General features: G+C 47.0%; 1 protein-coding gene, 1 long non-coding RNA gene and 1 pseudogene across 9 annotated transcripts in view; 1 reads left to right on the top strand and 2 right to left on the bottom strand.

Annotated features, from left to right (window-relative positions):
* Window positions 1–261: 261 nt before the first annotated feature.
* Window positions 262–6231, top strand: LOC112675082 (uncharacterized). The gene is made up of 2 exons (XR_003145741.3): window positions 262–4361; window positions 5913–6231. It is a non-coding gene; the product is annotated as an uncharacterized LOC112675082 (long non-coding RNA).
* Window positions 6232–12230: 5999 nt separating this feature from the next.
* The window catches only part of NRF1 (nuclear respiratory factor 1), a 138604-nt gene continuing 122855 nt past the window's right edge, over window positions 12231–27979 (bottom strand). For 7 of the 8 annotated variants that reach the window (XM_025471625.3, XM_035698613.2, XM_025471623.3 and 4 more), the window contains one exon: window positions 12231–14269. In XM_025471625.3, the coding sequence (XP_025327410.1) occupies window positions 14106–14269 (164 nt within the window). In that variant the 3' untranslated portion in view covers window positions 12231–14105. The remainder of the gene's footprint in view (window positions 14270–27979) is intronic. The other variant, XM_025471627.2, reaches the window with a different exon arrangement.
* LOC112675155 (small nucleolar RNA U13) lies at window positions 22564–22658 on the bottom strand (annotated as a pseudogene).

The raw sequence follows: 27979 nt of genomic DNA on the forward strand, positions 1-27979 counted from the left end.
TGCGAGGCCTCCTCAGGCAGCTCTGCAGCCAGCCGTGGGGACCACACTGCCCGCACTGGGCCTGCTGCCCCCCAGGGAAGGGGGAGGGACTCTGGCCCCCAGGTGCCGGGCAGTGGCAGAGGGTGGGTGCAGCTGGAAGTGACACTCACTGTTTCCCTGCATCCCCCTGAGGTCACAGGTCTCCGAGCCAGCGGGGAAGCTGTCCTCCGCCTTGGGGGTGGGGGGGTGGGGGGGTGGGTGCTACCTAGAGGGCTTGAGATACAGCCCAGAGGGAAGGAGTCGGGGTGGGTGGCTGAGCTCAGGAAGGAGGGAACATTTGGAGTTAGGTACCCTCACCCGGCTTTTCTTTTCAGGGTGAGCCCTGAGGCCTCAGGGGAGGGTCTCTTTCCCTTCCACACATCACTGGCAGTGGGTCTCCCTCGGCCAAGAGCCGGGAGGATCCGGCCGGGTATCCATGACCTCTGCAGTCTTGCTGAAGCAGTGGAGGGATGGATGAGACAACGGCCCCAAAGGTGTGATGGGGGGTGTGTTTAAGCCACTCAGATAAATGTAGGACTGGCTCCCTGGGGTGTGGGGGCCCCTGGGCTGGACCTCGGCCTCCAGCTGCAGCTCTGCTGTGTGCTGCTAATGTCTCGAGCCCGGGATGCAGTGGGAACTCCCAAGACAGGCCAGAGAGTCAGGGACCCAGCTTGGGTCAGGATGGGTGGCAGCGTGGTGGACAGACCTGCTGGCATTTCCTGTGCCCGCTGAAGATTCGAGAGGCCCCAGGACTAGAGCCGCACATGTGTGAGAGGATGACCCACAGGCAACAGAACAAATAGAAGTGCAAAGGCCCTTCCCTGTTCCCCTGGATCTCCTGGGAGACCCGCATCCCCTGCAACTCTAGCTGTTTTCCCCTTACTTGTTCTCAGAGGGGAGGGAGTGGTTCCAGCCACTGGGGCTGATGCGTGGGCAGGGCGGGCAGCCCTCCCTGGCTCACTCCAGGCTCTGGACTCCAGGGAGCTGCAATGTTTTGAGGAAAAGCTGGCTGAATAAGGAAGGTGGGGGGTACGTCCCCAGAAGAGGGCATCTCAGCCTCTGGCTCTTGGAAATGAGAGAAGAAAGACTGTCCTCCCACAGGCTGCAGTTCATTTAAAAAGCCTGATAAGTGCCAGACCTGAGGAGGATGAGGGTTTGTTCCTGTTGTCAAGCACTTATTAGGCAGCAACTACATACCAGGCAGGGCATAAGCACTGGGGCTATAATCAGAACAGGCAAGGGGGGGAAGGGCGAGAGGTGCAGTTGCAGGGACAAGGGATGGGGAATCGATGGAAGAGCTGGGGAACTTGGGGAGCAGGAGAAAGAAAGCCTCTCTGTGAAAGTGAAGGTTTTGCAGGGGGAAGCAGACCATGTTTGGTTTTGGCCCTGAGAACAGTGGGAGCCTGGGAAAGGCAGAGGGGGATGTGATCTTGTGAGATGAGGGGAGGGATGAAACCAGGGCTTGGGGGGCACAGGTGTTGATCCAAGGGTGAGATGGTGGCCTGGGCAGGCCGAGGTATGGGACTGGAGGGAGAAAGTACCTAGAAACGCACTCCCGGGAAGCTGAGTGAGGGATCCACTCCTATCTTAACGGGCTCTATTCTGAAACTTCTGAGCAACCAGAAGAGGAAGGCGCTTTAGTAGCCACACCAGCGGGCAGATGGGTGCGCGGTCAGCGATCTGTACAATCGCAGCCCCGCCTGACCGCTAACTGGTAAACATCCAGGTAAAGGACGGGAGCAGAATGAATTTACAGCAAAGCCCGAGAGGGTGAGCCGAGCCTCAGGCCAGGGTGGCGCCACCTCCTTCACCTGGCCCAACAGCTACTTTTGGGTCTGGGACAACCAGGCAAGAGTGAGATTATTCCTGGGCCTTGGTGGGGAGGGGAATTAAAAGAAGAAATTGGGGGGCTTTGGACAGATTTAGTCATGGTAAAAGCTACTGATCTGTTAGCACTTACTGTATGCAGTGTTTTCCTGATTTCAATTAATCCTCACAACTGCCGGCCAACTGGGGTTAGGACATGAGGCACGATGACCCTGGTGAGAAGCAGGGAACTTGAGCCCTGGCCATCTGCCTCCAGAGCTGTGACTTGCTGGGGCCTGTGGTTGCTGGGAGTGGTGGAGCCAGGACCAGGGCTGGTGGGGATGGCCTGGACACCATCACCACTGCTGGCTCCCGGCCCGGCTCCCTGTTCTGCTCTCCTGACTGTCCCCTGCACTAGCCCGAGCACGACAAGCCTGTCCCTGCACTGCCTCCAGGATAAAGCCAAGCGCTTTACCTGGTTGGCAAGGCCCCGTGTGACTGGGCCTACCAGGCATCTGCCCTCTTCTCACCGCCCTGGGCTTCCCCTCATGCTCCCCTAGGAGATGCACATCCCCATCTAGCCTCCTCACCTTTTTTTTTTTTTTAAGATTCTATTTATTTATTCATGAGAGACACAGAGAGAGAGGCAGAGACACAGGCAGAGGCAGACCCTCAGCCACGGAGGCACCCAGGGACCCTGGCCCCCTCACCTTTGCCTGAGCTCTCCGAAGTGCCTAGAGCACACCCTTCCCTGGCCCTGGCTGCCTCACGTGAAAGCGTCTGCTGGTGGGTCTGTTTCTCCATCAGCTGAAAGCTGTTTGAGGCTGTTTGAGGGCCAGACTGTCTCACTTGGGGGCCTGGGACCACATGGTAGGTGCCTGGCACAGGACAGGGAGACCCTGGGATCCCACAGGGTATTGAGTTCCATGTGATCTTGTCTTGGGCACCTCTACCAGTCACCTAAGAGTCCCAGCTCTTGCCTGACCCCAAGATCAAAGGATGGTGCTGCCCCAGGGTCAAGGCCAGGCAGGTGGCTCTGCCTGAGGACTGAGATGGCAGGGACCCCACCTCTTCTAGGTGTGACAGCTTTCAAAGTGCTGTGTCCTCCGGCAAAGCGCCATGAAAACCACGTGTGACAGGCATCCTGCGAAGACCAGCCTTAATGCAGGAAGATGATAGCGGCCACGAGTGGACGGATAATCCTGTTGGATGCTAGTGGCAAAGGCATGGGTGTGGACTGGGCCTGTCCTGGCACACGGACCTCTGGCGGGGCGCTGTGGACGGCAGGCAGGTGCAAACGGGTGGTGCCAGGTGTTGGGCCCCGAATGAAGAATGGCCCTCGGGGAAGGGGGAACCCATGGGCTTTGAGTGAAGGCAGCACCTGAACTGGGCTTGGAGGAGGAGCAAGCCAGAGCCACCTGACGGCAGGAAGAGTGGAACGTGAGGCCTGGCACGTGCCCCTCAGTCTGTTCAGGCTGAAGGAGGTCAGTGCCAAGGCCTGATCCTGTTCTGTCCGCGGCCCTCTGCTGCCAGGATACAGATGGCCTGTGGTCTGTACAGAACAGTGGTCCTTGTGGGGGGCGAGTTTTGCCCCTCTGGGGGACATGAGACATCTGGAGACACTCGATTGGCCTAACTGGAGGTGGGGGCCGTCCCTGGCCTCCAGGGGTAGAGGTCAGGGAAGCTGCTACAGCCCGCAGTGCCTAGGACACAGGATGATAGGCCCCACTGTCAACAGAGCCGAGGCCGAGAATACCCACCCCCCCCATAGGATGATAGGTTAGAAGCAGTGAGTTGGCATCTGAAGAGAAGAAGGTTAAAGCCCTACGTTTAGGGAAAAGCCTCAGTTGTACCGGGGTAAGAAGGGAGGAGACCAGACTACCTAAATGAAGGCAGAAGAAAGACCTGGTGACTTTGGTTGACCACACACTCACCTGGGATGGCACTGAAGCAGGTCACGGGAGGTGAGCAGGCTGTGTCTGTGCCGTGGTCCGGGTCTGCTACCATCTTCAGAGGGGCCGCAGCAGACAGCTGGGCCAGACCAGTGACATTTCGGGTGCCCACATGCCCTTCTGCGGATTACATAATTGCTCACTGATACAGTTAAAAGATGTTTTGCGTGGGGCAGTGGGAAGAATAAAAGGTATTTTAGGAAAGCCTGCTGGCTCAGTTGGAAGACCATGTGACTCTGGATCTTAGGGTTATGAGTTCGAGCCCCATGTTAGGTGTAGAGATTACTTAAAAAAATAAAAGAGATTTTAAAATTCAGCTTTTTTGGTTTTCACTGGGTGGATCATTCAGGAAATCTAGTCTACTTTATATTTGGAAACTGCTCACCTATCTCCAGGAAAAGCTGGAACTGGAGATGTTGGCTGTGAAAAGTTTTGGGTGGGAATGTGAATGCTATTTTCAATGATTTGGAGGACTGGAGACATTACAGTTTTCCCTGACTGCAGAGGCAGTGGGCCCTACAGAGAGGTGGACTGTGCCTCACAGAAGAACTTCCTTATGGTCCGTCAGGCCATGATTTAAGACAGGTAAGCTGTCCATCTCTGGAAATATTCCAGCGAAGGTGTTGGGGTGCTGAGGTGGGTGGCAGCCTTAGATGGGGGCTGAAGCAGATGCCTTGTCACTGTGTCAGCGTCATTTCATGGTGAAGCTGGTTCCTTGCCCAACAGGTCGCTCGCATCTCCCTAAACTCCCGAGCTGTGATCTACACGTGATTCAGCTCACGTGCACACAGCTTTTTAAATGTCCATAAAGGCTATTGTGATGAACAAGCTGCAATTTTTTTTTTTTTTATTTTTTTTATTTATGATAGTCACAGAGAGAGAGAGAGAGAGAGAGGCAGAGACACAGGCAGAGGGAGAAGCAGGCTCCATGCACTGGGAGCCCGATGTGGGATTCGATCCCGGGTCTCCAGGATCGCGCCCTAGGCCGAAGGCAGGCGCCAAACCGCTGCGCCACCCAGGGATCCCAACAAGCTGCAAATTAATGGAAGAACTTTGGATTCATAATGGATGTGTCTTTTCTCAAACAGCAGATACTGGAAAGCCAGTTACTGTAGTGGTAGCGCTGGTGGGCTGTGAGGGTTTGTTTTTTTTTGTTTTGTTTAAAAAAATATTTTATTTATTCATGAGAGACACACAGAGAGAGGCAGAGACACAGGCAGAGGGAGAAGCAGGCCCCATGTGGGGAGCCCAATGCAGGACTCGATCCCGGGTCTCCAGGATGAGGCTCTGGGCTGAAGGCGGCGCTAAACCGCTGAGCCACCGGGGCTGCCCAACCCACAGGTTTCAAGTGTCTTCCCTTTTTGTGAAGGCAAAGGCATCTCATCTTGGCGGGTTTGAACACAATGTGGTTTTACTCTCTGTAGTCATTACCTTGACCAGGTTCTGTTGACTCTCCTGTCAACTCCTAATTACATTTTGAGTGAATTCCATAATTTTATAAACATGGTTCATCATTAAGTACCGACCCCCCTGAAGCTTCAGTCTCAAACTCGAGTTCAGTGCCACCCTCTTCCAAGCTCCAGGACCGGTAGTGTTTGGGGTGGGGGTGTGGTCTGCCTTGAAGACGGCTGCCTGCCCTTTTCCTCTTGATCCCCATCCTCCAGGATTGGGGGGTGGTGGTGGATGATGATGGGGAGGTGGGGAAGTTGGGAGAGGGGAAGCAGAAATCAGAAGTCAAGCACTTTCCTGAAGCCTGGTGACCTTAGGGCTCCTCTCCTGTTCCTGCAGGTCTTACTAGGACAGGGAAGGGGGCATTTCAGATTTCAGGTAGCTTACTGGCTACTGCTGACCATTCTTGCCTCTCCCCTACCTTTTCCTTGGATACTTAATGACCTGTGAATAAACACTTAAGTGCCCCATTAGTTCGGCTCCTCCCATGATACCTTCAAAATTGAGGTGTTTAATGTAAAGGTCAAGGCTTTAGAAGACTAAGGAAGTAATCACAGCTACTGGTTTGGGTATAAAAATGTGGAATATACTGAATGTAAAATAGCTTGGGAGTTCCCTTCAACTTTTAAAAAAGTATTTAGCACTTTGTTTCTTTCGAGTAACTGATGATTTGTTTCTTTCTTCTAGTAACATGACCTCTTTGTCAAGAGCGGAGCTAAATGGAAGCCTTCAAATCACTGATGTTGACCCCACCGTGGGTAAAAGTGTGGCATGACCTCCTTTTATTTGGTCTTGATTTCTCATTCCCATTTTCTCACTTCATCGTATACATCTTTTGTACAACCTTCACATTCTTTTTGGGGAAGTGTTACAACCAATGAAAATGTTCTAAAATTACATTATATGATGTTTGGACAACTTTGTAAAGACACTGAAGACCTTTGAGCTGCTCCCTTTAAAACAGGCTACCTGTCATGTAACTTCTCAATAAAGCTGTTTTTAAACACCTTGAGGTTCTTGGGATGGTGGGAGTGTGCAGATGGGGCACACTGTTACCCCAGTGGTCCCCTAATTTACTGACTTTCACAGACCTAGGAGAGCTCTTTGGTAGGGGCAACGCTAATAGGGGAGGCTATTGGGATCCCAGCTTCATTATCCAGCTGGGTGGTCACAGCTTAGGTGGAAATGATGGCGCTTGCAGCCCCCTTCTCTACCTGTGAGGTAGACCATCTCTAGCCCGGCTGGCCATCGCTGATTGGTCGAGAGGCAGAGACGTGACACCAGCTGGCTAATCAACTGCTCTCCCAAGACCACGGCTCCATATTGGGGGTCCGGAATTTGCGTGAATTTGGGCTTGGAAGACCCAGATCCTTGGCTCCATTTGCAGCCCATCTTTACTCAGGCACCTTTGCTCTTCACACCAGAAAGGCTTTGATGCCAGGTGCTTTCTGGCGTCACCTCATTCAGTCTGGCCCTGCCAGAGATGTTGGGACTGGTGAGCACAGGAGGACACTGGGGCCGGGACTCACAGCCCAAACCAGCCCAGCTTGGCACAGCTCATCTGTGGAACAGTAATGGCACTCCACTCAACTAATTCATTGGGAGAAGCAAAGGACCTGGGCCACTGCCTCTTGTTCGTGATAGGGTCCCCTGAATTGTTCATTAACTGATGTTTTGTACAGATGAGAACCCTGAGGGCCAGGGTAAAGAATCCTATTATGTGATTAGTCTTCCTTAGCTTTTCTCTTATGAATTAAAAAAATATTTTTTTGGTTAAAAAAAAGTATCCCTTTGTGGCTGTTTTCTGCAATAATTTTGGTAAATTTTGGCAAATTTCAGATTACTTTATTTGGCTTGAATATTGTTCTCTATAAAAATAGTTCTGGTAAGGGAAATGCATAGGTATAAATTAAAATTTTTAAAAAATATTTCAAGGGGGATCCCTGGGTGGCTCAGTGGTTTAGTACCTGCCTTAGGCCCAGGGCATGATCCTGGAGTTCCGGGATTGATTCCCACGTCGGGCTCCCTACATGGAGCCTGCTTCTCCCTTTGCCTTTGTCTCTGCCTCTCTCTCTCTCTGTCTCTCATGAATAAATAAATAAAATCTTTTAAAAAAAATCTTAAGTATTTTAAGCCACCCAACCTGGGGCTTGAACTTGCAACCCCAAGATCAAGAGCTGCATGCTCTACTACTGAACCAGCCAGGTGCCCGCCCCCCCCAGATTTTAAGGTTCGAAGAAGCCCCTTTAGATGGTAAGGCCAGGCAGGGCAGGAGTTGCCCAGAGTGCAGTGGGGGCATGACCCTGGCCAAGAGTCAGAAGCCTGGGTGCAATGCTCCACTCATGTGGTCCTGAGTCTCTGTACCTCTAGGCTTTAATCTTCATAGCCTAAATGAGGGGTGGTGGCTAATGTCCCTTCCAGCTTTAAAATCCTCTTCCATGCAAGGCCGAAGACTGTATGGGACTTAGGTCCAACTGACGACTTCACAATCCAACTACTTTGCCAAAGTTTGGCTTGGCCTCCTTGCCTGGAGCTTCTTGGGTTATAACATCAACTGATCTCTCTGCAGTGTTGAGGCTGTAGGGCTTTTAATGAAGACAACATGATGTAACTACTTATGTCCAAGAATATGTCCAGGCCCCAGCATCTTCACTACCCTTCATCCTTGGTAGGATCTCACAGGGCCAGATTTTTCTTGGGAATAACACCAACATTATTTTCACACCAAATTATTTAACAATGTTAACACTGGCTTTTGCAGAAAATTTTTGAGTAATAAGGTGTGGGAATGGATGTTTTGGGTTCCTTGAAGTTTTTAATTAAGGAACCACTGGAAACTAAGGTCACTTATCTGATGAGATAGATGTTTTGAGTATCTGCTCTATTCGAGTCCCTGTATGTGTGCCTGATAAAAAGGCCCCGCTGCTGGGGGGGCGGCTTGTGTGTGGCCAACTCCCCACGACAGCGAGGGCACAGTCAGAAAACCCTGATGGCTGAGGCTGCCCGTGGGCTAAGCTCAGGACTCACCTGGGGATTTCCTTATTTTTTTATTTAAAAGATTTTATTTATTTATTCATGAGAATACACAGAGAGGAGAGAGAGGCAGAGACACAGGCAGAGGGAGAAGCAGGCTCCATGCACCGGGAGCCCGACGTGGGACTCGATCCTGGGACTCTAGGATCCGGCCCCGGGCCAAAGGCTGCGCTAAACCGCTGAGCCACCCGGGCTGCCCTGGAGATTTCTTTAAAGATGAGAATCCAGATGTACAGCTTGTATTTCAACACCAGCCCTCTGAATGGTTGGCACAAAGAACAGAACTTCTAGAGACAGACATATCAGTTTGACCCCAGCCCTCCATTTGCTAGTTGCACATTTACCTTGTGAAGTTGCCAAGTTTCAGTTCCTGCACCTATAAACTGGAATCTAACCTCCATATAGGGTTGTGGAGAAGGTTAGAAATAAAGGTGGACAGCATTTTGCATAGTGTCTTGTGCAGAGCAGTTTTTAATTACTGCTAGTTTTTTTTTTTTTTTTTTTTTAAGATTTTACTTACTTGACAGGGAAAGAAAGAACAAGTGAGAGTGAGCACACCAGAGGGGGAGCCCTGATGCAGGACCCAATCCCAGGACCCTGGGATCATGACTTGAGCCGAAGGCAGACACTTAACCGTCTGAGCCACCCAGGCGCCCCTAATTACTGCTAGTTCTAACACTAGTATTTGAAGGATAAATTCAGAAGAAATTGGAGTTGAGACCCAACTAATTTAAGTTGCATCAACAATTTTATTATTTTATTAATTAATTTATTTATTATTTTTAAAGATTTTATTTATTTATTCATGAGAGACAGAGAGAGAGAGAGAGAGAGAGGCAGAGACACAGGCAGAGGGAGAAGCAGGCTCCACGCAGGGAGCCCGACATGGGACTCGATCCTGGGTCTCCAGGCTCATGCCCTGGGCCGAAGGCGACGCTAAACCGCTGAGCCACCCGGCTGCCCTGCACCAACAATTTTAATTTCAAGTGCATTAAATTTGGGGAGATAGTTCCTAGACTTTTCTCCCAAATATTAAATAAGCGACTTTAACCTCTTTGTGTCTGCTTGCTCATCTGTGAAGTGGGGATAACAACAGTACTTTGTAAAGATTAAGATAATCTATAGGTAAATCTCGAGAACAAAACAAGCCACGTTGTAAGGGCTATATAGGTTGGAACTATTTTGATACCATATAAATACTCTTCATTGTAGACAAGTCGTAGTTCTCAACAGGAACTAGGAAAGCCTCTGGACGGGGCTGGAGACACGGGCTTGGGACACAGGCTTGTCCTTGCCTCCCGAGGTCGCCCTGGGTTAAGCCTGGCTCCCCCTCTGCACATGGGCATTATCCCTGTTCTTTTCCCCTCCCGCCCTCAGTCTTTGTAGAAATACACTCCCAAGACACCAGCAGTCAATTAATGTTTGCTAACCGCCTAGTGGTTTTCAGGAAAGAGAACCTCAAAATCAGAGCGAGTTGGGGACTGGAATGGCAGTGGGAAAACCCACCCTGTCCTGCTATTCCAGAATCCGTAAGTCATAGCTCTCCCTCCGTGCTGCCTCCACGGCCCCGAGTGGATCTTCTCTGAGAGCTGCCAACCTGGAGCAACGAGCAGAGGCTAAGGTGGGAGTGCACGGACGGTGTCCTTGGCTCTGGCATCTGAGTATGCGCCCTGCTGCTGCCACAGGCTGCGCTGGCCTGAGGACCTGACCCAGAGCCCACTGGGGGGGGGTGGGAGGGGGAAATGCGGGCTCTTCTCCCTCACCCCATGTAGCCTCTGCTCCAACTAATTAAGCTTCAGTTGTGTGGTGACACCAAAGGGACCCACAGCGTTGGGTACAACCTAGCCACACTCCAAGCTGAGGCTGCGGAGCATTGTGGAGGAGTGGGGACGAGCTGCAGGTAGGGAGGAAGGCGAGTAGGCTCTTTCCCATGTGCAAAGTGGCTGCAGATGAGCCCGGCTTGGGTCTGCATGAGGCCCACGGCACACTGGCAGCCTGAGCTTTTAGGGTGCGCAGCCCTTCTCTTCCCTGCCCTTCTGGTTCTCCTCAGCTCACTCATCTGAGTTTAGACAACTCCAGCGGTCACCAGCATCGCCAGTGACTTCTCAAATGTAGGACTCAGAGCCAAGAATTCCTGGCCCAGTCTCAGTTTCTGTGAGCACCGGATCTTTGTCTGCGGCCTGGATGATAAACTACTTAATGCAGAGGATCCTTAAGGAGATAAAAGGAGATAACAGAACTTGTTCTGCTACATCCCTCCATCCAGATGGCACCTTATCACCCTGGGCTGCAATGATCTGCTCATACGAATGTCTCATCTTGCTGCCCATGGGCACCTGCCGGGCTGTATGTGTCTGACACATGGCAGGCTATCACACCAAGTTAATCAAAACTGACGCATGAGCTAGATCTGGTATACAGATGTTTTTTTTTTTTTAAGCCCCTGCAGGGTGTGTAAAGGGTTTTTTTGTTTTTTGTTTTGTTTTGTTTTTTAGGATTTTTGATTTGTTGTTGAAATCAGGAGATATGTTCACAAATCTGAACTCCCCATCTTCTCTGAAAAGTTACGGAGATGGGGCTCTAGGGCCCATATTCCTCCTACTTGCTGGTAATCTGTGCACACTCAGGAGAGGCTGCTCCCTTTAGAAGATTCTCTCTACCCTGCCCCTATGCTTCCCTTCTTCTCCCACCCGAGCTACTTCCACTGCACTTGGCGATTTTACCTACCTGGTCCCTGCAGCAGCTGCTGCTGCTGACTCGGGCAGTAACAGAAGCAAGTCTCCATGAGCCCCACCAAAGAAAGTTTTCAACATGCTTGCTCAAAAGGCAGCACCTGGGGCTTGCCAGGCCAAGAGAATATACTGTATAGTAAGTCACCTCCAGAGAGAGGCTGGCCCCATAAGGAAGTACTCCAGATAACCCAGATGCTCCTAGGTGGCCAATGGCAGTGAAGTTCAGTTGATATGGCTGTAATCAGTCCTCTTTTTCCATTCACCCTCTAGTGAAAATAGGCAAGAGTATGCTATTTGTTCAAGAAGGGGGAGAGCTGGCACTAGCTTTATTGAGCCACTGTCAGTCATCAAGGAAAACCCCTCTGGTCTTTTTTTTTTTTTTTTTAAAGATTTTATTTATTCATCATAGACACAGAGGCAGAGACATAGGCAGAGGGAGAAGCAGGCTCCAAGCAGGGAGCCCGACATGGGACTCGATCCCAGGTCTCCAGAATTGCGCCTTGGCCCAAAGGCAGGTGCTAAACCGCTGAGCCACCCTCCCTCTGGTCTTCTTTATTCCACTATTTTAACCATTATCACCAGGAAACTGACCCAGGAAGCATCCAATAACAAAGAAGGTAGTGGAGGGAATCATTCTAGGCCAAGGCACAGAGTGGGCACAAACACGGAGGTGCAAGGTTATGGGGGGGCGTTATGAAGGGCCCACAGCCGGTGGTGTGACAGGGCGTGCAGCTGGAAAGATGGCAGCTGCCACATGAAAGCAATGAGCCAAGAAGCGAGGACTTAAGGAAACAGTTACTGGCTTGAGGCCTCTGTGTCAAGGATAATCCACTGCAGTATCGAACAATATTCACATGGAAGGAACCCTGATGGGCAGGCACCATCACCCATCCTGATTTTTAATGTGGAATGCAACACCTGAAGAAAGAACTCCAGAGTAGAGTTTCCAAACCATCTTTAGAAATTTTCAAATTAAATTCCAGCCCCTCACCTGCCCCTGCACTGCCAGGACAGTTTATAAAACTAATTCAATGGAACTGCTCTGGAGGCGGGTGCTGGCCAGGAGGCCCTGACCCAGTCCTTCCGCTCACTATCCTCACTGGGTTCCAGAGCATCACGGAGTGCCAAAGACCACCAAGCTTGAGGACGAGCACCTTTCACAAAGCAGAACAAGCCACCCCAAAAGAGTTTCAAGGGGCCAAGTGCTCCTATAGAGATGAACAGTTCCACTTCCTGTTGCCACATTTTAAACTATTTATTGAATGAGGCAGTAATAGACAGAATGGAAAACAACACAGAATCCATGCTCTGCTACTTGGGTTTTGCTTCTCTTCTTCTTGGCAACTTCTCAAACTATTAGGAGGTTATTTCACCACAAAGGAACACGGACTTTAAAGCCCCTGAACAGCTTCACAATGACGATAAAAAATAATAATTAAAAAAATAACAAGTTGTAGAACTAGGACTGTTTATATGTAAATTTCCCTTCCCTCCCCCTATTACGTACAGAAAAAAACATACAAAGAACATTAGATAGTTTTATATAAAACAAGCAAATACAAGAATTTGAAACTTTTCTCAAAGGCTGAGCAAGACGTGAAGGATCTTTTAATGTCGCATAAAAAAAAACCACATTAAATACACTATCACACGTGGGGGCCCGGGAGGAGGGAGGAAGAGTTGTCCCTGTACTCAAGGAGCAGAGATTTGGCCTGTCGAGAAGTCAGGTGAATTTAGCCACTGGAGACTCAGGGCTTGCAGCTGAGAAATCACAGGATTTCACAGAGAACACCCAGACCAGTCAACGCCCGTGAGGAGGAAGCCGTGGGGCCCGGCGCACAGGCTGCAACCTGGGAAGACTGCCGTGTCCCTTCTGAAACAGGGCCTGCTCCAGGGGTGCCGGAAACACCCAGGTCCCTTTCTCTTCCAAAGCCCCCCGCAGGATGAAGAGCAACCTTCCTCAAGCCAGGCGCTCCTGTCAGTTCCAGTCTCCTCTGTGAAGCTACAGAAAGTTACTGGAAAGGAAAAAAATTGCTCCCATTGGTGTGCCCTGGTCTTTGAAGATCTTTCTCTCCCTCCTTCCTTTCCCCTTCCCGCCCCTCCCCTCCCCCTCCCACTCTCTCCCCTCCAAGCACACGCCCACAAGCACACTTAACACGCACGTGCTCCTCAAACCCTTAATACTTCTGTTACCTTCAGTTCATATACATGACCAATTCAGGACTGACCTTAAAACCAAAGCAACCTCTTAAGAGTCGTGATATCAAGAAGGCTTCCTGGGAAGGGGAAGAGATGGGAGGCTGAGGAAAACCCTCTTGTTCCTGCCGGGGGGCTTTAAGGACATTCACCTGCCTATGGTAAGGTCAGCACCTGGGCCAGCCCGAGGAGCTCTCAGCTGCCAGACCGCGAGGCCCTTGGACCTTGCAAACACAACTTCTGGACCCTGCCCCATTCTGGAACCTCCTTCCTCAGGTGAGTCCAGCAGGGAGAGCTCTGGGTGGCCACTGGGAGGCAGCTTTGGTGAAGGGCATGGTCACCTCCGCCTGAGTTTGTCAGTAGCTCAACGCATGACCCTGGTATGAACAAAAACCGGGTGACTGTGTCTGGCCACGTACCCTACACCCACTAAACTGGGTGAATTATTTTTTTCCACAGCTCACCTTGATTTCATACAGATAATTCCATGCGGGTTTCATATATATATATATATATATATATATATATATACACACATACATACATACATATATATATACTTTATATATATGTAAATGTGTATATCCATATGTACACATATACATATATTCACACTCACACATACACACACGTAAGTATACACACATGTTTCTGCAGAAAGAAGTCCTGCCATAATTTGGCTTTTTCGGGACAGTGAAATTGACAACATGGTATCTTATTCCACCAATCCCAGAAAATCAAGAGTGGTGCTTTAAAAAATGCAATTCCAAAACCCACTGCCTTTCTTCCTTTTTAAAAAAAAGGTTAACAAAACTTTTCTTCCAAAGTCGAGAGACTTAATTCCATTTGATTGCACCTCTGCAAACGTGTAAAAAATTTTGAAGTAGACTAGAAAACAATGCGGTGGTATGGCTGCATGTCACTGTTCCAACGTCACCACCTCCACAGCCTGGCCGTCCATGGTAACTGTGCTGTCCGATATCCGGGTGGTCACAGGAGCCATGGCCACCTGCACGGGCCCGTTGCCCTGGGCGAGGCTGGTCACCACAGTCTGGTACATGCTCACAGGGATCTGGACCAGTCCTGCAGAGACAAAGGGGACACCATTGGACTCAGCTTCCCAGATGCCAGCTGGACAGGGTGCCCAGCCCCAGCCCTTCAGGATGCCACTGTCAGCCTCGTGTAATCGCACACCGACTGTCCAGGCACAAATACATCCCTCTTCTCACCTAGTTTCATTCTTTAAAACAGACCTTCAGGAAAGAAACTTTCAAGAAACCATGGTAACGTGCCCCAGGGCAGGGCCTCCCCAACTTGCCAGATGAGCCTGCCTACCTCTAATTTTAGGAAGGAAGGCTGGTCAGGTGTGAACCCTCCTCCCCAGCTCAACCCTTCTGACTGCCTCCTCCCACTGGGGAAGGCTGCCATTAATCTTCTTTGATGTTCTGCTACTGACTTCAATTGTCTGCCTGCCTATGCTCAAGTTTCTCTCAGCTCCTGGGTGGCCTGGTCAATTATTTAACTCTTGAATTTGGCTCAGGTCATGATCTCAGAGTTCTGAGATCAAGCCTCAGGTCAGGCGCCTATGGAGCCTGCTTAAGATTCTTCCTCTCCTCCCCCAACTCTCAAAAAAAAAAAAAAAAAAAAAAAAAAGGCTAGGGTATTGTTTTCTTGATTTTAGATCCACAGACCAGTAAAATTTAAAAATATATTTTGGGGTCAACTTAAAAAGACCCAACTGTCTCCTAATATCACTTTCAGAGTAGAAAGGGTGGTTTAGCACAAAGAAAGGAGGAAGCACATCATCTCAGAAAAGGGCAGTCCTTCCTAAGAAAGAAAAGTTGATAGCTTTATATGACATGTTAAAAAATAAAAAAAGGATTTCCAGTTAAATGAGATAGAAGAAATGCATAAGAGGAAGCTCCTCTTCCTCTTGAAACTAAAATTATAATGAGGTGCAGGGGAAGGATATAAGTGAGGGGTGCCAATTTGCTATGGAAAATGAAAAGCAAATGTAAAGTGGTTCTGACTTATCAGAGAACTAAAAGCAGCAAGTCCTGTGTTCACGGAGGGCACAGGATATATAGGCCTCACTACTGTAGAAAGAGATGAAAGAAAACAGGAATTGGTAAAAAGGAATTTCCTGGACCAGCAGCTCTCACCCATCCCAACACCCAGACACCCTGACCTTTACTGACAGGACATCTGAAGTTGTCCTACTGAAGAACTCCATTGAGCTCTATTGAGAAGGTGACCTGAAGAGGCCAGGGAATGACCACAGGGATACCTGCTGAGTGGGGAGGTGGGGGGAAGACACTGAAAACTCTGGCCTGCTGTGCTGGCACTTACCCCGGGGCCTACAGACCATCTACTCTGCCCTGCACACTCCCTGACAACTCGCTCTCACTCTTCGGGAATACAAGGTTGAAGACAATGGGGGGAGAGAAGAAAGCAAAGCCTCCGAACTCAAATATTCTCAGAGAAGATATTTATTTATTTTTATTTTTTTTCTTTTTTTTTCAGAGAAGATATTTATATCATAAAAATCGGATGCTTTTCTTATAAAGAAATATGAGAAAAAGTTTTAAAATAAAAAAAATCTAAGAGATGAAATATTTTCCAAAGAAAGCAGAAGATAAAGTCAAGGAAACTTCTCAGAGAGTAGAAAAGATTAAAAGATGGAAAGGAGAGAAAATATGAAACTGAAGGGGTCCAGCCTCTGATAAGATGGAATTCCAGAGACAGTTAAAAAAAAAAAACAAAAAACAAAAAACCAGAAGGTAGGAAATTATCAGACACATTGTAAATAAATTTCTAGAACTGAAAAATATGAGTTTCACATTGAAAAGGCCGATTAGATGCCCAGCAGACAAGATAACAAAAGATTGAGGTACTAATGCACATCTTTGCAACATTTTAGAACACCGGAGATAAAGCAATGATCCTGAAAGCTTCCAGAAAGAAAGAAAAGTCATATACAGGGATCCCTGGGTGGCGCAGCGGTTTAGCGCCTGCCTTTGGCCCAGGGCGCGGTCCTGGAGACCCGGGATCGAATCCCACGTCGGGCTCCCGGTGCATGGAGCCTGCTTCTCCCTCTGCCTGTGTCTTTGCCTCTCTCTCTCTCTCTCTCTCTCTGTGACTATCATAAATAAATAAAAATTAAAAAAAAAAAAAAAAAAGAAAAGTCATATACAAAGAACTGGGAATCAGAATATTGTGGGACTTCCCAAAAGCAAGCCTGGAAGCTAGGAGATGAAGGAGCAAATGCCTTCATGTGTCTGAGAGAAAGCGCTTTCCGGCTAGAACTGTTTCTAGCCCATTAAATGATACCCCTATCAACTGAGTGTGAAGGCAGAAGAAAGGCATCTTCAGAACTGTAAGGGGTCGAAAAGTTGGCTACCCATGCATGCTTTCTCACGAAGTTCTGAAGGATGTGCTCCACAGCAATGAAAGAGAAAACTAAAAAGTGCCCATGGGATCAAGGGGACAGAGAACACATTATGAAGAGCTCTGGGGCAGGCTGAGGGGCCCTGAGCCAGAGCTGGGCAGCAGGTCTGAGAGCACAGAGAGGAAAGACTGGCAGGACAACATGGGCATGGTTTCTGAGGGGTTTTCCAGAAATGGGCAGAACTGGTCATTACTACCAAAAAATAGAAGGGAAAAAGCAAGTAGTAACCATAGTAATATACTTACCTTAGGAGTGGACAGGTTTTTTTTTAAAGATTTTATTTATTTGAGAGAGAGAGAGTACACAGGGAGAGGGAGAGAGAAGCAGACTTCTTGCTGCGCAGGGAGCTCGACAAAGAGCATGATCCCAGGGCCTCAGCATCATGACCTGAGCTGAAAACAGATGCTTAACCCACTGAGCCACCCAGGTGCCCCTGGAATGAACAGTTTTAATGTAGTTATAATAATATAAACATACATTGTGGGTTATGAAGAAATTGCAAAACTGCTTCAGCTCAAGAAATAATGACTTAAGACTTTTAGAGCAGTAAAGATATACACCAGAAAGAGCATGAAGTGCTGCCTCTAGGGTATAGTCTTTTTTTAAAAAAAAAGTCCTTTTAGTCCTTTTTGACATTTAAAGCCATATATCATTTTGTTGAAAATAAAAATTTTATTTATTTTTTTTAAAAATGATTTTATTTATTCATTTGACAGCACAAGCAGAGGGAGAGAGAGAAGCAGGCTTCCCATCAAGCAGGGAGCCCAATGTGGGGCTTGATCCCAGGATACTGGGATCATGACCTGAGCCGAAGGCAGACATTTAACCAACTGAGCCAGCCAGGCACCTAAAATAATTAAAAAAAAAAAAAAAAAAAAGGTGTTTTGGGCACCTGGGTTCCATTTCCCTCATCTAGACTTTGCATATAGCTCTTAAATGTCTCTAACCAAGCCTCTTTCAGCTCATTCCTCCCTGTCACCTGAGAGATCTTTCTATACCACATCAAATCCTCCATCTCAAGCTTTTCAAATTCCACGTTAAAGAAGTTCTCAAAACCTATATATATATATATAAAGTTCCTGTTTGATGTTGTATTCAAGACATCTTATGCTCTTCTCTGGTCTAGCTCTGTAGTCTCACCTCCCTCCCTCACCACAGGTATTCTGTGCTCAGGACACCACCCTGGCTCCTCTCATCTCCCAACACAGTGGTCACATGCCTTCCTCTGGGCCTTTGCTCACACTGTTCACTACTGGGAAGTTCCATACTCCCCACTCCTTCCCCTCTAAAAACTGGCAAATAAATAAAACAAAAATGAAATTCAAAAACAAATATAATGGACATGAAATTAAAAAAAAAAAACTGGGTTCAGTTGGACGTCCTCTTGGAAGCTGGCCATATTCCAACCCCCATCAATGCTGAGAGTTGCCTCTGCTAGATTCTCAGCACTGGCATGGCCGGTAAAAATGCGTGTGGATAGGCCTTCCTGTCTGACAGAGGGTTACTTCAAGGCCAGGCTTGGCTCTAGTTCATGTTCTGTTTCCCACAGTGTGAGGTACAAGATGTGCCAGAAGAGCAAGAGGCCACAGGAGTCTATTACTGGCCTTGGCAATGTGCAGCTGGGCCCCTACTCCCTGGCCTCTAGACTCCCGAGTATATATGAAGACCATACGACTGCTTCCATCACCCCAGTGTATTCATGATCATCATCACTTTCATCCTCTCTACTGGTCACAAGGGACGAGGTAAAATTAACAAAGTAATACACTTTTTTGTGTTTTTTGTTTTGCCCACTGGCAAAAGTAGGGCACATATGTCATCCTGCAAAGAAGCCACGTGCTGGCACAGAGCAACTAAAACTAGAAGCAAAGATCAGTCTCACTTCTTTACTTTTGCTTCTGAGCTTGATTCAGTTCCCAAAGCTCCAAACTTAAGGGAATAAGTTGCATACTTTATAAAAACAGGGACCACTGTGAGCAGAGAAACTTCCTCACTGTGAACAACCACCCTGAGACAGGGGGCAGGGGATGGGTGTGGGTGGAGACTGAAGGAATTGTCATAGTTACATCTCTGGTTTATGGTATGTTTTCATTTCCCTATTATGTGGATCCACACCAACACTGTTGTTAAAAGTTTTAGTATTGTGGGAGATTTGCTCCAGGGTAAAATGGAGGAAGGGGCAAATTGCAGAAATATATATTGGCTGCCACTGCTATAACCAGAACAATCCTCTGAATGCAAACTGATCTTGTTGCCTTTTACAATTCTTCAGTGACCCAGGGATATTAGGTCCAAACCTTGCAGGATTTAAACCCTTCATTTCATCCCACGTTGTTCAGTTTAGCCTAGTGACCACGAACCCCCACCTGTTTTACACTCTGATCTGGTGAACTTGACTGAGTCTCCATGACCTGCATTCAACTATGACTTCTGCCTGCAATGATGGGCCTGGACTTGTGCCTTGAATGGGCTCCTATTCTTCCTTCCACAGTCAGCTGCAGTCTCTCCTCCCTGGCCCTAGCTCCTCTTCTCTGGAGGTCACAAGCACTTTGCACTGGCCTCCATGGAGGCAGTGGTTATGTCCACCATCACTGTTTGCATGTCTTTGGGAGGACTATCAATTCCTCCAGGGAGGGACAGAGTGTCCATCTTTGAGTCCTCAGCAATCAGTGGGGACTCAAAAAGATTTCTGCACTCACGGATGAAACCTGCCTTCTGAGGTTGCACAGGTGCCCCTCCCGGAGACAGGGTGACTGAAATGGCACAGTCTTAGGGTGATGAGGCATTTTAGAGTGGAAGCTCCCCATCCAGACAATACTCACATAAAAACTACTCTGTTCAGGACTCATCCAAAGAAAACCACTTTTAAAGATTTCATCTTATTTCACCTCACGATCAGGGAACGAATAAATTTGGCCTCCACAACTGGGTGATGAAGTGACTCCGACACAAAGCTGTCTCAAGAGTGAATGGTGACAGCAACTGCATCTCTGAAATGCTTTTCGGAGGGCAAAATTCCACATACACAGCCATTTCATAACTCCAAATGCCTCAAAATCCCAATGCCGTTATTTTCTGCATGTGGTTTCAATCTACCTCCACCTTAAATCACCACATTACCATCCTACCGTGGGGATTTGAGAATTTCAGAATCTCTCTCTCTCTCTCACATACACACAGCCATTTCGGCACGGGATTAGATTAAATCGTCTCAGCAGCTCTGACCCAGCAGCCCTCCTGTCCATGGAGGGGCGGGGGAGGGCCCAGAGGCCTGCAAACCAGCGCACTAAGTCTGTAGCTGCCCTTGGAAGAGAGATGATTAAACGCTGAGGTACAGTAATCAGGCTGGGATTGTCCCTGCATCTGCTCAGCCAGCCCTGATTAGCCCTAATCTAGAAGGTGTATGTTAATCTCAGTTTGTATTCTGGGTCATTTCGATTAAGCAACAGGAAGCCCTTCACATTCTACTTTAAAGGTTGGAAGTTCTCTTTTATTTTTCTGAGAGATCCTGTTCAATCCTAGCAGTAAGTCTCTTGGCATTTGTATAGCACTTTTCAAAGCCCTCTTTTTTTTTTTTTAAAGACTTTTATTTATGCATGAGAGACATAGTGAGAGAGAGAGAGGCAGAGACACAGGCAGAGAGGAAGAAGCAGGCTCCATGCAGGGAGCCTGATGTGGGACTCAATCCTGGGTCTCCAGGATCAGGCCCTGGGCTGAAGGCGGCGCTAAACCGCTGAGCCACCGGGGCTGCCCTCAAAGCCCTCTTACATCCACTGTGTATCATCTGATTTTTGCTAAGACCCTAGAGAAGCAGGCTGGGCAGGTGTTCCTCCCTTTCACAAATGATAGGCAAGTTCCTTTGGGAGAACCAGGGACTTATCCTAAAGGCACATACTTATAAAGTCCTGAAGATTTAGTACCCCAGTCTCCAGAACCCCAATATTTCAAAGCCATAAGAAACCTTAGCATTCACTCAGTTTAGTAAATCCCTTTTGCTTTAAACTTAAAAGTAAAAAGTTTATTAAAAAAAGTAAACACAGAACAAGACAGAGTGGTTTTCACCCCAAGATGACTGAGTGCACTTGTCGTTAACATAGGCTTCTTGAAATTAAAGCCTTTGAGTCTCTTCAGCAGAGGAAATCCTGAGCGCCTTTCTGTGCCTTCAAGGGAGAGCTCTGGGTGCCAAATCACTATAGCGCGGTACGTGTTGTGTAAGGAGGAGCCTGTGTGGATGAGCCCATGGTGTGGCACCTGTCAGTGTAAAGTGGTAACATCTGCCTTTATTTCCAAATGTAAACAAAATTATTTTGGAGGGCTTTCCATTTTTTTCCCTGAGCGATTTTTTTTTTCTTGGAGTCTTGTTTTTGAGTGAAGAGAAAGATTTTGACATAAATCTTGAATGGAACTGCAGCTCTCAATACAGAGTGCTATCGTTTTATTTCATGGAAGAATAAATCCCTCTCAGTGGCAAAAAAAAAAGTCAGGTGTCCAGGCTCCTGACCCCCATGGGAGTCTTGCCATGCACCTAACTGCTCTTAACATTGAACAACATGCTGGCAGGGACCTAGAAGGTGGAGCACTACCCTCTTCGTGCTCATTGCTACCTCTCCCCTCAGGCTTCCAGGTAAGTTTTACAAAGTTGGCCAAACTGGGAAGAGGCCAAAGCTGCCTCAGGTCTCAGCACCAGAATTTCCTTGTCCAATAGCAGTCAGACTAAAATCTCAGGAGGGACTGCTGGCTCCAGGACCACATTTCCCTGTAAAAGATAATGAGACCTGCCCCTGCTTCTCTCCCACTTGGGAATCACATACTGGAGCCCACATGATCAAACACACTCCTCCCAGTCTTTCCCCAGTGCAATGAGTGGCAATTATATCCCTCCAGGTGCTCAGGCCCAAACTTTGCAGTCATCTTTGACTTTACATATGATACAGCAGCAAATCCTGTCAACTCGTCCTTCAAATATAAACCTGGAATTCAGCCACTTCTCTTTGCTGCCTCCCTGGACAGAATCGTACCCTCTCTTGCTAGGACTACATTTTTAAAACATGTATTTTTTCTTTATATATATAAAGGGGGAAATAGAGCAAACACATGTGGTGGGGAGGAGCAGAGGGAGAGAGAGAAGCTTAAGCAGCCTCCCTGCCCAGCACGACCCTGAGACCATGAGGTGAGCTGATATCAAGAGGGGGACATTCAACTAACATCCACTCAGGTGCCCCACCATGAGTACATTTTATCTTCCTCCATAATCATCCTGCTTCAGCCCTTGCTCCACTGTAGCCAGAGGGATTTTCTAAAACTTCCATATGACATGATGTGTTATCAGGACAGCCACTGAAAATTCAGATGTCTGGGCTAGGCTGGCTCTGATACAGCTCATGTGCTTCTCACCCAGCATCCTTCAAAGGCCTCCCTTCAAGTCACATGACCTTTTCAGGTAGGACACACAGGGACACTGACCCCCAGTGTGGCCAGGCTTCTACTCAGAGTTCTCCAAGGAGACCCCTGCACAGGATCCATTCTTAAAGGGGACTGCTCATCTCACCAGGGACGTCATTTCACACAAGGTAGATCATCTGCTGTTTAAGCTCCCCGCCGCTTCAGAAGAATCCTTATTTTAACAGAGACTTACTTAAAAAAATAGCTAACCCACAGAGGGCATAGGAAAAAAAGGTACAAAAAAGGGTATAGCGTTGAAAAAAGTCAGTCTCCCTCCCAGAGGCTAACTACTATGGCCAGTTTTGTGGCTGGCCTGTAGTCTCACTGAGACTGTGCATTTGGTAATGTGTGTCTTTTCCCCATTTGAACAATGCATACCATTCATACTCTTCTGCACCTTGCTTTTTGGGGGATCTTTACTTACAAGTATGAAAAGAGTGGCTGCAGAGTATTTCATTTGTATGAAGGTGCTTAATTTTTTTTTTCATGTCAGATGGGTAAGGTGGCAATATTGTAACAAGGTCTGAGGGAGGTACAACCACAGGAACACCCAATCATCATGCTTATGAACTACAAAAGGATTTGGAGGTGCTTGGTTTTGACTAACTAGTGCTCTGATGACTCACACCTTGGCTTCCCAATCTTTTGGTATTATGTCAAATGTACTGTAATTTCTCACAAATGCAAGGATTTACCAAAGAATATGACTTCTTAAGAGGATATTTATACTTTAAAATTTCATAGGTGCAGTAATGAGGGGACTCCTAACTGTTTTGCTCAGCCCAATTCCTTTCAAGATTCAAATTCCTAATCTATTGCTAGTAGTGGGATTTAAGATTAAGGCATGATAAGTGACAGGGGAATATACTTTTGGACAGACATTTGTCTTTGAGCCTCTCAAATCGTTATTATACGGGTGGCAGATAATGCCATCTACTCATAAGCCTGGTCTTGTCTTCTAATATAAGTGACCATTTGCTCATGTTACAGGGCTTGGCCTTGTTTTCTGCAAAACAGGAGGCCGTGAGTTTATAGTGGTCTGTCTCTGATGGTGGCACCAGGGGAGGCTTTGTGGTAGACCATGGGCGCCAATAAGAGTAACTTTAAAGGTTAGGGTCACAGCCTTGCACACTCTGAATTTATCATTCATGAGCGGATCTACTCTATTCCTGACCTCTCCTGAGGTAATGAGTTTCATCACTTACCTACTGTATAATGGAATACACAGACATGTGTACGTGTGTATGTATATTTGCAATTTATTTACCTAGAGGAATTAATTTACTTTCCTTCAGGCTAACTCCTTAAGTGTTCTGTGATTTGATGAATACATCTACATATCACAGTTAGCTAAATCTTCCTGAAGTAACATTTAGCAATGGCTATCCTGTCCCACCAAAAAAAACAAAACAAAACAAAACAAAACAAAACAAAACAAAACAAAACAAACCCTCACTTTTGGTGGCTGTTTACTATGGGAAAAATAAAGTTCAAACAGCTGGTTTGAAGGATTACATCAGCCTTTCCCACAAATACTCTACATTCTCTCTTCATTACAACCGTACCTGTCTCCTTACTGTACCCTGGCCACCACATATGTCTGCTCAGACAGATCCCTCTGCTTAGCACTATCCCCTGCTGATGCAAGTCCTGTTCTTCCAACAGTCTCCATACCTTTCCCAGAGTCCATCCAGATAGCACAGCCCACACAGGTTTCCTTTCTGTGATTTTACTCCCTCCATCATTTGGCACCAGCTCTGTGCTAACCTGTTTCCAAGTAGTTATTGTTCTCTCTATAATCTGCTTGCTTAGACCATTGGCAGGACTATGTCTTTAAATACTGAGCAGCTTGAACATAGTAGATGCTTAATAATGAAATATGACTATAGAATAGTGTTCTTCATGCTTTTTAGAAACTTGGTTACATTCCTATCAGCTTTGGCTTCCACAGACTGAAGAAGGCCTTGGAACCTTTCACTCTGCTCCTGAGTGCAGCAGGATTTTCACAACAAGACTCAAGGTACGGTAGCCAAATACTGTTTGGCTAATACCAAAATAGGCTGTTTTATTTCCATGAAAGGCTTGCTGGTCAGAAAGACTACATGTGACTCCTGGCTCTGCCATTGAATGGCTTATGAACCTCACTTTCCTCAACTGTAAAATAGCAGTCACTAATCTCACAGGGCTGTCGAGGACTAGATGTACTGACTTAGGCAAGGTCTGGCATAGTTCCTGGCACATAGTAGGTATACTATAAATGTCAGCTACTTTTCAAAGATGACTTTGAACAAGAGGTTGAATGAAGTCTGGTGGGGCCACAGACGTTAGACTAAAGCTCTCAGGAAACAGAAATGAAAGCAGAGACGGCACAGATCTCCTTTCAGCAGTGATTTGTTCCTGCCAGGAAGCACATCATTCGCCAAAGGCCTCCAAAGATGTAAAGATTAGAGATAAAAGCCATGAAATCAGGGCAGATGGACTGGCGTGCAGCTTCCTTTCTGAGATGCAGATGGACGGTCAGAACTGGCACTGGATCTACACTGTGACATATATGGAATCACTGCCGACTCTGCACTGGTAAATAGATAATCCAGGTGAAACCGCTAGTCAATAGTGAGAATGTTAAATATATGGTCAGGGGCAGTAGGATATGATATCATCACTCTGATAAATTTCTAAGCCCCTCCAGATAATAACGACATAGGCTCAAGTGTAGCAGAGCACAGAGTTACAGGCCTGGCCACTGTCACCCAGAACCAGACTGCCCTCCCCCTACTCCACCCTGCGACGAGACAGAGCAGAACAGACAGCCTCAGGAAGAATGGGCCTTTCATTTGCCCTCACAATCTGGGAAACCTCTGGGAATTGTTGTTTGCTGTAACTGAATCTTTCAGCCCAAAGGCCTTCCAAGTTGGTCATGGAAATATCTTTAGTTGGGAGAAAAATATTGATGGTTGTGAGAGAAAAAGAGCTACACAAAGAAATTTATCAAATAAACACAACATTTTCTGGAAGATAATAAAACATTTTTAAAGACTGATTTATTTATTTTAGAGGGAGAGAGAGGGAGGGAGGAGGGAGAGAGCATAGGCAGGGGGAAGGGCAGAGGGAGAGAGTCCTAAGCAGACTCCACACTCAGTGTGGAACCCGACATGGGGCTTGATACCATGACCCTGAGACCACAACCCAAGCTGAAATCAGGAGTAGGTTGCCCAACCAACTGTGCCACCCAGGCACTCGAAGAGAAAGAAGTCTTAAAACCCAAAGGAAAAAATTACAATATAATGCCTTCTGTAGTTTACGGATGTGAAAGCTGACTACAGGTATCAGGAAAATGCTGGCTGAAATGGGGAACCAGAAGACTTCAATTGGAAAGGACTGGAATAAATAAGTAAGAAATAAAGCCATGAATTATATTACCTAAGTAAGTTCTGCAGTTTTTGTGTTTTATTTTGTTTTATTTTTAGGTGGTTTTATTAAAGCACAGGGACAGGGCCCATGGGCAGAAAGGCTGCGGCTGCCAGTTCTGAAGTTTTTGAAGAGCCACCAAGCATTATCTTCAGGTGTGTCAAGAGGTGACAGGCAGGAGGGAAGTACTTTAAAGTCTTATTTGCAGACTTGAAAAAGAATTTGCACCAGGGACTGATGTCTAAGGCAAGCCACTATTAAAGGAAGAAAACTAGGTATGGTATGTACTGGTGTAGAGATGGGAGAACATGAAAGGAACTCAGGGAAAGAAGCTAGTCCAGTAGGCGGGTGGCAGATAGAGGCTGAGAATAACAAACAAGGACCAGATGGAAAGAAGACAATTACAGGGCAAGAAGGGGAAGGTCATGAAAAGAATGTCAATATCAAATGACAAGGAGATCCAGGGAACCCTCCTGATGCTAAGACAAGGAGGAAACAGAGAAAAGTATTTCTCTCCCAGTCATTCTGTTATATTAGCTGCTTCTGGGACATTTAATCTTTCTTTTCCGTGTTTTCTAAGTCCCTGGCTTTTGGGTGAATTTGTGGGATTTATGGATTAAAATATGTATTATACCTGGCGTACTGAGTATTCTCATGAAGCCGATAGCAGCCTCCTAGGTGCCTTGGTGTAACAGGCACTTCTTGGCATACAAGATTTTCTACCCCCTTGCTAGACGATGTCAACCCTGTTTTGGAGAAACCACTTCCCGTGATAACTATCATAGCAGAAATTCTGTCCTTTGCCTGATTTTTCAGACCACCAGGCAATTTCTCTTGCCCACATCCCACAAGCCAAATGTTAAAAATGAATCCATTTTTCCTTTATTAGTAAGTGTATTTCAAAACATATTTTGGAGATACAATTTCACAGTTTGCTTTTGAAATTATTGGGAGTGTCCAGGAACATCAATGAAGTCAGGGTTTTGTGCTTCAAAACGAACCACTGTGGTATATTACCCCACAGGCCGAGCTCCCAATGTGGGGTTGAACAAGCTAACTCCAAGGCCTGCTGATCTACCCAATAGGGCTTTAAACTGAAAATGGCAGGAGAGAAAAGTGTTCAGCTAAAGTTTGTGGGACATGTGTATGCTCAGGAGGACATGTGATTTGACTGTACAGAGAAGGGCAGGAGATACCTAGGAAAATTCAGAAGAAATCACTGGGAAGAAGGAAGACACTCAAGGTCCCTAAAGTCTATGCACCAGTAGACAGGGTATGAGCAATATGTAAAGGATTGATTTTTTTTTTTAATATTTTATTTTTAAGTAATCTCTATACCCAACATGGGGCTCGAACTTCTAACCCCGAGATCAAGAGTCACATGCTCTACCGACTGAGCCAGCCAGGTGTCCCTAAAGCATTAATATTTTTATTTTTATTTTTATTTATTTATTTATTTATTTATTTATTTATTTATTTATTAAAATATTTTTAAATAAAAGAAGGGGGGGTAGGGTAACTGGATGAGAGGCATTAAGGAGCACATGTGATATAATGAGCACTGTTATTATTAAGATTTTATTTATTTAATACAGGGGAGAGAGAGCGAGCGAGCACGCACAAGCAGGGGGAGCAGCAGGCAGAGGGAGAAGGAGAAGCAGATTCCCCACTGATCAGCAAGCCAGATGAGGGGCTGGATCCCAGGGCCCTGGGATCAGGACCTGAACCGAAGGCAGATGCTCAACTGACTGAGCCACCCAGGCACCCCTAACAACACAAAACTTTCAAAAAGCACTGAGCAAGATGAGCCACGAGAATGTGCTACAGAGGAACAGCCACAGGAAACTGCCTCCCCTGTATGTCCTGGTGTCCGGAGTGCAAAAACCATCTCTTGACAATCTCCCATGGAGGGTTTTATAAACCCTTCGGTCAACATGCCAGCACACTGAGTGCTAAAGGTGTGCATATTGGTAAAAGCAGATCTTACAGTCAGCTCTTAGTTGTGTTGAAGGGAAGGTGGGCCACTTCTCGGATACCTCCCCTTCTAAACTGGAATTTATGATGTGCTTTTCTTATAGCAGACTTACTTCCTAATAATGTCTCCTTTAAGCTAATATGAAAACTAATTTGTATTCCCTAAGTACCCAGCAGCTGGGTGAGGGGTGGAGGAGATGGTCTGGGCTTATGCTAGCTTGTTGAAAGAAACTGTCCAAGGATTTAAAATGTGTCATGACTAATCTGCATGACAGATAATCTGTATGTGGCTCCTGAGAGTGGACTATATTTTACATTTATAAAATGGACAACTACTCTGTCTCAAAGGGCTGCTGTGAGGAATGTTATATTTACATGATTTAAGTTCTGGAGAAAAAAAGGACAAGATCTAAATTTGAGTTCGTTTTGTTATTTCATATAGGTTTCCTCATAGGAGTCAAAGCGACCATGCAGTGGCTACCAGAGGCAGGTACAGAGAAGAAGCAAGATTCAAGATCTGG

This window comes from Canis lupus, chromosome 14 (genome assembly GCF_003254725.2).
Source record: "Canis lupus dingo isolate Sandy chromosome 14, ASM325472v2, whole genome shotgun sequence".
In the NCBI taxonomy this organism is placed as follows: domain Eukaryota; kingdom Metazoa; phylum Chordata; class Mammalia; order Carnivora; family Canidae; genus Canis; species Canis lupus.